We start from the raw sequence: 11,058 nt of genomic DNA on the forward strand, positions 1-11,058 counted from the left end.
TTCATTGGGAACTAAACAGGGCCACTGTTGTAATTCCTAAGACCTGATGGATGCTGTGCCTTTAACAAATTGCATTTATAGATTTTCCCTTTGAAGGGATAATCTGATCTCTTAATTTATATTTCTACCATGAAACACAAGTGATCTTTCCAACCCCCTGGTGCACCTCAATTGGAATACATTTTCACATGCACTTAATCGCATTCAAATATATTGATATTTTTTATGTGACTGACTATTTTATAATTTGAATGTAACTTAATGTTCTCTTTCAAATGTATTTCTCAATAGCCTATCAACATGGACCCTAAACTTGTATATTTAGCCTATGAATTGAATTGAATGCGTTAATTATACAAACATAGTACATGTTGTTGCTGGCAGGTTCCTGCCATTAGTTCAGTTCCTGAATTGCAATGTGTTATTGTACAATAAAAATGCCTCCCTTGTCCTGGGTGGTCTGGTGAAATACCACGCCCTCTAGCGGAGATAATGGAATTGGCGCGCTTGGTAGCCCCTACACAAACTGCATACGCCTTCAAAGCAAGTGTATTCAGGAATGAGGGGTCATCTCAGCTTAGGGTCAGCGTTAAATGGAAGAGTTTTTGAATTATTATCCCATAATGTTGTCTTTAAAGGTATGCTACTTGATGACAGACAACTCATTAGATGTCTCTATTTTTTACTTTCTATTTGACATAATTGCCCACAGAAACCTATGAAACAATGGATTTGATAACAAGCATATCAAACATTGCACATTACTTTTCTGCTATAGTAAATTCAATACTGACACCATCAGTGGCCTACAGTCCACGACACTAATTGCAGCAACTCGATGCAACTGCATATTTCCAAGAGGCAAAACTAATTAGGCTACAAGTTTTCATACAATAACTGAACTGAGGTCATTGTGAAGAAGGGGGTTCCTGATCATTTGCATACACATCTGGCCCCCATATGCACCGTCTCAAACTTCCTGAGGGTCTGTCACAGTGTTAGCAGCTATGCGATACTGTTGCGACGCCCTGATCTCACTCTGCTGCAGACGCTACGCTACTATTGTCTTGTTATTTATTCATCAACAGTGGAATCCAACCGACCTTTTCCAGAACTACTGTGGTATTCAAGATTTGCACCGAGTGTCAACTGTCACTGCTGTTTTCTTGGTGAATATGTACACTAACCCAGGGGCACACGTTGCTGTTATGGACCCCGAGGGGGAGGAGAGAGAGAGGGCAAATATTCTATGGCAGTTATCCAAATTATCCCCGACTTTTTCTCCGTAACTGTAGCAGTAAAGGTCAGTAGTGGCTTCAAACAGCTGTATAGGCACCTAGGTCTCTGCAACGATTTTGGTGTCGCCGCAGGGGATGGACTGAGAGGGCAAAGGCTGGAGGAGGAGTTGATAGCTGCCTACATGACTAAAACTGCACATTCACAATCATAGGGAAAGAGCCGCTATTACGCTATTGAAGACAGCACTCCTACGCAGTAGCACCTGGGGGACTTGATATGACCTGTCTGTGTAAGGTAGAGTATTCTCAACCACTTTTCTCTTCCATTTGTTATCATGGGCCCACTTTTCTGAAGCTATTTACAAGTTGGCAGTTTGTAAAACTTCATTATTAGCCATTGAGTTAAAGGTTGATTAAAATATTTTGAATGAAAGATGGTCACAAATTACGTTTTGTATTTTGATGGGAGTTAGTGTGTGTCTGTTATTTCATGCAACTTTTTAAAAGTGCATATTTCACTATGTTACTGATGTGAAGTGCTGCTGTTATTGATTCGGCTGTAGCTTAGTTCTGTCCCGGTTGGCAACTCTTATCCATGTAGTTTGGCAACTTGCAAAATAGCAGCCTCAAACCCTACGCAACGTTGTAATAATCACCCCGCTATATTCAATGTTTCATAACTATGGACAAATTCAACATGCACTCTTTTATTCGTTTCTTTTTTTTCTTAAAGATTTTCTTCTGTATAGATTGTGGCTCTGAATCAGAGAGACGTGATGATGGCTGCCTGTTTTAATGAAGGACTGTTAATCAATGGAGCTGAAATTTAAATCAACTTGAAGTGCGTCGCACGCGTCTCATAGGCAAAATGAAAAACAGAAACATGATGTGAGAGAGAGCTAGAGAGAGGGGAGGACTTCCGCTAAAGCCAAACGGTCAACACAATTGCTGTCCCATGTCGTAGCTATTCATCGGTAACCTTAACTTCGAATCCTGGGTCCCGGGAAAAAATCTGGTGGGAAGTGAGCTGGCAACTGGAGTGATACCATTGCCTGCCGTTGATTCCTTGAACAGGCACTTAACCTCCCCACATCTCTCCAAATCCTGTGTTTCTTTCTGATTGTTGGGTTTAATGTGGAGGTGAAATTTTGGTTGGACCATGTGTGAAATTGACCAGTAAATAATTATCAAAATTCTCGTGCCAGCGCCTGCGAATCTTGGGAAGCAAGGCCCTTTCTACTTTGCTCCCACGTTTACTGCACTGCTCTCTTGTTACCATCTTGAATATCAGATGTGTAAGACCATAATACTTTACTGAATGTTTTCTAGGCTACTATTGGTCAAATTTGACTAAAAACTTAGGCCCAAGCTTAGCCTGGGGACCAAGTTAGCTACTATTGTTATTTATTGCCTTTTTGAAATTCCAAACATTTGGGCCTATGTGGTGTGGCCTATTCTTTCATTCATATAACAGTCCCTGTATCCATAATTTTGAGACAGATGAAATCGTTGAGAAACTCAAATTCTAGCTACTTTGAAACCAGAAGCCTAGGCTACTTGTTGGGTCAAAACAGGTCATGTTAGATGAAATGGACACAATGCATATTTTAGTACTTCATAATTGTGTGGTGACACAAACACAAACACATGCACGCAAGCACACACACACACATACATACACACATGCACACACACACACACACACACACACACACACACCAACACACACACACATGCAAATGCACATACACACACACACACACTGCTTCAACATGTTGTTATTCTTATTGAATATGTATTTATTGTCTAAGCCTCTATGTCAGATTTGCAGAGTACCAATTCCTCCTTGGTTCTCGGTGTGTAATGAAATAAGGGAGCTCTGTGAGTGTAACACTAGCCCAAAGTCTTGTATGACAGGAATTGTGCGTGCCTTATTACTTTCTGTCATAACTCTGCTTCCACATTTGCTCTCCTAAGAGTGATCAAGTGTGTTCAATGCATCGAGCAGGTCTCTTCTCTTTTATGCATCCGGTTCTCCCTGTTAAATCAGCTGCCACTGCGATAAGGGAAGGTTTCATAACACACCTGATAAGAGGGCATTATGAACAACATAACTTTTATAACTGAGTTTACACTACAACAGTCTGGCCAATGTCATCCAGTAAGCACTGGAAGGGAAGTGTAATATTTCTCTATTATATTACATCATCTCCTTCTCTGATATGCATGCAGCTTGTAAATGTTGGCATTATCAACTGTGGTAGACACGCAATGAATAAGGATGATCTTGGCATATGAACATGAATATGTAACCCTGTAAATGATCCCAGTCACTAAAACCCCAGTCACTAAAACCCCTGTGTGTGTGTGTGTGTGTGTGTGTGTGTGTGTGTGTGCGTGTGTGTGTGTTTTTATTTTTTTATGGAGGATTCCAGCACTGACCCAGCCATTTTCATATGCATTCCAAAGGGATTTCTCCCATCCCTTTAACCAAATCAGATGGATAAAAAAAATCTGTTTCAGAATATCTAAGACATCAATCATCCATTGAATACAATGCTCGATATTGATGCCTTTAGCACATGCCAAAGCATTTTCTTGTAGTAGCTAGCAGCTTACAGCTGTAGCTTACAGTAGTTTACAGCTCTTTGATAATATATAGACCTTTTTTACATATGCTTATTCATGAAATCCCTTGTCAGCATTGTCTGTCATTTGCACCATGTTTCTGCAGGGTTGTATCTGGGTCAAGGAAATTGGGTAGCACTTTGTTTTGAAGAAAACATGTAGTCCTGATTTGCTCTGGATATTTCTCATTATTCCATTGGAATATTCAGTCAGATTTGTTGCAACTTCAGCAAACATGTTAGGTTTTATCATTAATTCACACTAGTTCAATTTTGGATTGTATATTGTGTCTTATAGTAGCTGCCATGTCAATCATTAGCTTAGATGTGGAAATAGAGTTCTTTGGTGTACTGTTAGTCATTTTGTGTCTTTAAGAAAGACTCCAGAGCCCAGGGATAGCTCCCCCAAATTACACAATCACACATTGGTTTCCTTACCCTGTAAGCAGTATATGGACAAGGAGTGACAGCGATCCATGCTTTGGTTTAGTTTCCCTGGTACTGTTTCCACATGCTAACATTTTAGCATTTGTGGCACAAATCCCATTCAAGTCATGGGACCAATATTAGCATTTATTTTGTGCATCATGTTCAAATCATCGATAAGTGACTTTGTTAAGCAGTAAATTCTATATACTTTCGTATTATTTGGACATGATGCTTGAAATATGCTAGTGTTGATCAAGTCCTGTGTTGATCAATAGCCATCGTGTGATGTTTTTGCATCGATTACGGTAAAGAGCCGATGAATAGAACTGGATTATTTGTCAAGCTGGAATACCATCATGTCGTTGTGGGGGCAGTCCTATTTTATTAGGGATATACTGTTACTGTACCACAGTAGGGAGAGATACGTTTCCCATCTGCTCTCGTTCTGTACCCTATTGGTAGATATTGTACGCACTTCCCCAAGTGGTCGACTCTTCAATTATCAAATGATTAAAGCAACTATGAAAAGTAAAGCCACTGGCCACCATCGTTGAACTTTCTATATTCAAGAAGAGCTTGTGAAATAGGAGTGAGGTCTACTCTTTCTATTTCATTTATCCCAGCAGTGTCAGCCATTGTCAGACTGCTCTTTTCTCCTTTAAGATGCCATGTTAAGCTGTGCTCTTATAATATGGGGATACAGTAACATGGAGCCCCTCATTGACTGTGAAATGCTATCTGCATTCTCCACATTCTTCCTTGGCTTGACCAACAGTGAAATACAGGCGGTTTTAAACGGAGGTCAGAGAAGACAGGGCTGGATTTTCCGCTGCTTTAGATGCTGATGCGCTCTCAGAGTTTTGAGTTAGGGCTTGAGATCATCTCTTACAGCTGGTGAAAGGTCCACAATAGTCCTTCACATGTAACACCAAGTGCAAATGGCCACGCACCGCTCAATACATGGATTTGATTTCCTCAATGGTTCCAAAGTTGTTTTCTATTGCAAGTAAAGAAATACATCAGTTCCCGGTTGTGTCTGTGCTGTAGTTTCAGTTTTCTGTTAGTGCGCTTTTTGACTTGTTCTGAATCAAAACACATCTGATTTGGTTATACTTCTGCAGAAATGTCTCTAGTAAACTTAAAAGCCACTACTGCTGTTAGTTGGAAACAGTTTTTAATAAGATTGTTTAATGAGTCATTTGTGTTGCTGCATTGCTTTATTATGGTTGTATGTAAACAAAACAAGAAATTGCTGATGGACTCTTGTCATTGTTGTGCAATTTTTGGGGGTTAAAAATATATATACTGTATGGTCATAAATAGTCCCTGTGAAGTTTCAGCACATTCAAAAGAATATACATAATAATTATGATACCACCTTTTTGCAAAGAAAAAAAGAGAATTGTTAGCTATTCAACTTTTTATAAAAGCTTTATTTTTGTGAAGCTGAAAAGTAAAGGTTGAATTGAATCAATCAATAATAATGATGTTTGTTCTACAATAAACAGTATGTTTAGCTTTTTCCCTAACTAACTGAGATTCAGTGGGCTCAAGGGGGAAATCATTTTCTTGACTTTGTATGGATATGTGCTTTATTTTGACTCTGTACATTGACTCTGTACCAGGTACCTGTTGTATTCGGAGCATGTGACAATGTTTCTGTTGATTTGATTTGATATTTCAACATCAATAGGGCTTGTCCAGACACTCATTTATTTATTCTTTATTTTAAACGTTCACACAGTATTTCACAAACGTTCACACGTTCACAAAATATTTACATTAATAAGTTTTTAAAATATATATAAAAATAAGTTTTTCTAATGCCCTACAATGTGAGATTTTAGTAGTCCTATTTTTGTTGGTGTATTTTTCTACTTGTTTTAGTGTGTAGTGTGAGCTCTTTAATTTGCATATGTATGTTCTAATGTAAAGTGTATTTATCTGCCTGTTTGAATGATAGTGGCTTTGTGTATGTGTGTGTGTGTGTGTATGTGTGTGTGTGTGTGTGTGTGTGTGTGTTTGTGTTTGTGTGTTTGTGTGTAGCGGAGTGCACGATTGAGTGAGCTAGGTATTGAGCGTGTGGTTCCCTCCTCCCTCATGCTCTGCTGGTCCCTCTGTCGCTTTAAGTCCTGCCCCTCGGAGCCAGCCAACAGCAGCTGTTCCATATTCATCAAGCCCTTGAGTCTTAAAGAGCCCTATCCTGACCATGGAAAGAGTCATTCCTCTCGCTCCCTCTCTCATGCTCTCTCCATCTTAGCGCTCATCTGCCGCTGCCTGCGCTTCTCTCGCTCTCTCTCTCTCACCCCCCCTTTACCTCTCTCTCACCCCCCTTTACCTCTCTCTCTCTCGCTCCCTCTCTCTCTCTTCCACTCCTCTCTCTCTCTCATATACGCACTGACACACACAACCACACACACATACCGACAGAGACACACACTCTCTTACACACAAACTCACACACACACAATCAGAAGCGAGCATACCTGTGCAGACTGGGGGGGAGTAGTGCTGGAGGGGCTTTTCACCGTTCTCTCTGAGGGCGCTGTGCTGTCATTTCGGGAGAGAAGCGGGTCTCAATTGTTTCCTATTTCCTCTTCCTCTTCTCATTCCTGGAATGCTAAAACTGGACTGATGGACATTTCAGAACTTTGTCTGCCAGACCCTCTCAGCTATCATAACCAGTAGGTGCACGTCTTTCTTTCAACCTTCCTTTTAACATACCCGTCTTTTGTGATATTGGATATAGCATTTTTCCCCTCTTGCAATCTTTCTTTCTCCTCTCTCCTTCTTTCTCTTTGTGTTTTCTTGTAGAAGTGCCTGCATTTGTTTTCGTTACAAAGGTCCTGCCAATCGTGGCGCTGAACTTTTTACTGCTATAGTAAAGATGCACTGCGCTTTTTCCTGTCTCTCTTGCTCACACACACACTAACTCACACACTCATACACACACACACACAGAGAGATACACACTAATATGCACTATCTGACTCTTTCTCTCTCTATATATATATGTTTAGAATGGCTGTTAATTCATACAGGACTGTCTCCTGCCAGTGATATCCTAAAGCAACAGGGCAGGTGTCTGTGGTTATGTTCAATAGGGAGAGATTACACATTGTTAGCCGTGTGTCACTCTGTGCACATTTCATTAAGAGCATGGCCGATCAGTTAAGAGTGGCTCATTGCAACGTGCGTATGTTTTTCCTAAAGAATAGACGGAACGTGTCCTGTTGGGTTAGCAGCTTGTTCTAGGATGGCTTTGTTCTCTGTCCCTGTCCTGGCCGGACGGCCACCCTGACAGAATCAGAATACATTTAAGGTGATTAGATTCAAGTGAATTCATGGAATTGGGAGGATGAGTTTACACGCTGCAATATTTGTACATCTGGGGGGAAAACATGTGAAAGGACCCTGTAACACCAGGGTTCAGGCAGCGGGCTGCCTGTCTAAGAAGCCCTCTCTAGCTGTGGGTTTACTCAAAGTAACCTGTTATAACTAAATGCAGTTCTGCTTTTATATATTCATTTCTTATTGACATGTAGGATGTTGTTTTATGTTATAGCATGTACTGTTCAGTACATTTGAGGAGCTGACTGCTATTATTACTTGAAAAAAACTAAGGAAAGTGTATCCAGTCCTATTCATCTGCTTTAGAAAGTGTAAAAATAAAACAGCTAGATATCTATACGTGTATGTTTTAATATCAATTTATAGGACAGATGTCTGTTATTTGAAGATGTGATATTTTCTTTTGCGAATATACATTTAATGCCCAATATTTCATTCAGCGGTGACAATCTTTTAATTTGTAAGGTCTGTAAGCATTATCATGTGCTGTTGATTAAATTATTTCTACTTGCTGTGAAACCCTCATATAGTATTCAAGACAGTCATTATTTCAACCCATAACTCTTTCCACATAACAATCTAATCAGCCAAATGTGTCTGTTGTTGTAGCTGGATTATGATTTTTTTAAAGGTACCGTGCATGCCTGCTGAAAGATTTATACGATAGAGATTAATACATTGAAGTAGTTGAGAAGTGTAGATTTTCATGTATTGAATTTCAAAGCAATACAAGCACAGACATTCTCAATGGGATGTCATGCAAAAGAGGATATTGGTTGAATTGTTCTGACCGCCTAAGGATTCGCTCACTTGTTTTCAGGAACTCTAGTTTGAGTTTTAACCATTGACTGCTCAGAGAGAGAAAAGACACATTTCCTAGATAAACTCGTTAACTCCTTAGACACACTGTTATCAACTCCTTTGTTTTACCTCGTCTTTTTTTACAGAGGTTTTATACAACTCTTCCTTTTAGATACACCTCAGTGGAAAAGGGTCAAAGTAACATAAACAAGCTCATCATAATATACAATAACTATATAATAACTACTGAGACATATTTAAGATCAATTGAATTGTATTGACGTTTACCTAGTCAGTTTACTGAGTTTTTAACACTCAAAGACCTTTAAAATGCCGTTTTCCTACTCAAAATGTGTCTGTCATGTATATATTTTTATGATTGTCTTCCAATTGTTAACAACTGGCAATCTAACCTAGTTTGGTGGTGATTCACTATAAGCACTGTAGTCAATATGAGGTGCATAAATGAAATGATTAAATGCAGTCTATTTACAGTTGACTGACATATTTCCTATAGGGATAGTTGAATTTAAGATCATTGTAGCAAGAGTGTAATTTCAACAGAAACATGCAATATAACAATTTAGGGTTTTATTGGAAATGTGAACACAATATACAACAGTAAAGTAGTGTTAGAGGTTAACTTAGGCAAAGCTTTACTTTGTTTGCTTTCATAACACAAGTAGATTATGCTGAATCATGTATTTATTGCATGTAATATAACATATACACACAGTATATACATAAAACATATCATTAAGTCGAATAAGATTCCTAGACACAAATATTAATTTCTCTCAATGTTGTGTTAACACTCTTTCATTCATGTAACATTTCTAAGACAATCAATTATCATTAGAAATGTACACAGAAAATATAACTGCAAGGGGTTGCTGGCATTCAAAATGCTGACTGTATTTGACATGATTTATTTGATATCACATGTGAAGTAGAGACAGCGTGTGTTTCCTTATCTTCTATAGGTATAGAAAAGGTCATGTCTGTAAATGAAATATAGAACTCCATATTTAATTCTAGGTTTGACATAATTATTGTTTTCTATGATATGAGTGTCAGACATAGGTGCATGTAAAAATGATATTAGGAAACAAAAAACACTTATTAGGGCTTTAGTCGTGTGTAGAGGTAATTACAAACAGTAGATGTTTTGACGTGCCATGGTTGGCAAAATCTCAAACATAAATCAGTTTAAGATTTTTTTTATGCATAAATCAGTAAGCTGTTATCTTTTTCATAAATCACATTGAATTAATTTAGATATTTATCTAACACTATTTATCATCCTCTTAAGTTTTATTTGATTGATTTGATTTTAAATCATTTAAATAACTATTTTCTTTTTTAAATATTCATTTGACATAGCAGTTAATCCTAAAGTAGAAGCATCGTGCAAAAGATTCAAGACTTTCTAATGAAAATAACTTCGGTCAACATCTATACAACTATTGCTAATGCCACAAATGTTGTCTTTGCTTTTCATACTAACTAATGCATTGTTGTTCATTATAGGACATATTTGCATTGAGCTTCCAGTGTGTTGTTATCTGTTCACTAGTAGTCCATCTGCTTGGTCTGTGGACAGCAGTATTTTCAGCCGCCAGCGTGCTGTGGTGTGGTGTGACGTGGTGTGTGTCTCCGGTGCTTGGTTGCTGGGATTACTGGGACGTTTGTGCACCGTGTAATTAGCAGAACCAGAGCAGTGATGTGGAAGCAGTGTATTATTATGTTACTCTATAGATTGACCTGGGTGCCCGAATGACTGCCTACTACTGTAGGAATAGGATTGAGACAGTGACTGATTTGTATTTCAGACAATATGGAGAGGTATGTATAGCCTAGTATTACTGCTCGTTTGAATTTGTCAACCAAATACATTTGACCTCAAAAAGAGCAATAGTAGATATGACGTGGTATGTCCTTTAAGATACCTCTCTCCACAGCTTCAAGTTTGCTCGATATTTATTCTCCCTTCTCGATTGGGATGCATAGTAAGCTACGTACACCAAGATTGGGATGCATAGTAAGCTACGTACACCAAGATTGGGATGCATAGTAAGCTACGTACACCAAGATTGGGATGCATAGTAAGCTACGTACACCAAGATTGGTGTGGATAGTAAGCCGTAATTCACAGCACTTGATTCGTTTAAGTTGAAGTCTCTCTTGGCTCAGACGGCAGGAGGTAACATATGGCAGTCAGACAGGCTTATTGTTGCTCTCCTATTGCTCTGGCTGTTTCAGCGGCGCTCAGAAATCAGCCAATGCTGAGGATTGTCAGTTTGAGTTCATCTGGTCTCGCTAGCAAAAGCACTCTGAGCGGCAGGCAGCCGATTGAGACAGGACTCCTTTCCCTCCCTTAATGTTCCATCAACACCCTCACTGCTCCTCCCAGCCATATTCTACATGTCCATTTTCCATTTAGGGAATGAGATCTTTTGGATGAATTTTCACAAAAGCAAAACTTACCACACAGCGATTAATCCGATCCATTAGGCTCAGTAAAATACCCATCTCTAACATTCCTTCTTGTCCCTTCTCTCTTTATTCTGATTAGGTTTCAGAGAACAAGGCGAGGGAATTGCATTAGTGTA

General features: G+C 39.0%; 1 protein-coding gene across 6 annotated transcripts in view; it reads left to right on the forward strand.

Moving 5' to 3' along the window:
* The first annotated feature begins 1,092 nt into the window (after positions 1-1,092).
* Positions 1,093-11,058, forward strand: part of LOC109904052 (steroid hormone receptor ERR2) — a 70,628-nt gene continuing 60,662 nt past the window's right edge. Inside the window, exon 1 of one of the 6 annotated variants that reach the window (XM_031788181.1) lies at positions 1,093-1,533. Coding sequence is in view for 2 of the 6 variants with exons in the window: in XM_031788175.1 (XP_031644035.1) it covers positions 6,929-6,978 (50 nt within the window). In the remaining 4 variants the exon portion in view is untranslated. Of the gene's footprint in view, positions 1,534-6,526; positions 6,979-7,004; positions 7,617-11,058 lie in introns of those variants that run through there. The other 5 variants (XM_031788180.1, XM_031788178.1, XM_031788175.1 and 2 more) reach the window with 5 other exon arrangements.

The sequence above is a fragment of the Oncorhynchus kisutch genome, linkage group LG14, assembly GCF_002021735.2.
Source record: "Oncorhynchus kisutch isolate 150728-3 linkage group LG14, Okis_V2, whole genome shotgun sequence".
Classification (NCBI taxonomy): domain Eukaryota; kingdom Metazoa; phylum Chordata; class Actinopteri; order Salmoniformes; family Salmonidae; genus Oncorhynchus; species Oncorhynchus kisutch.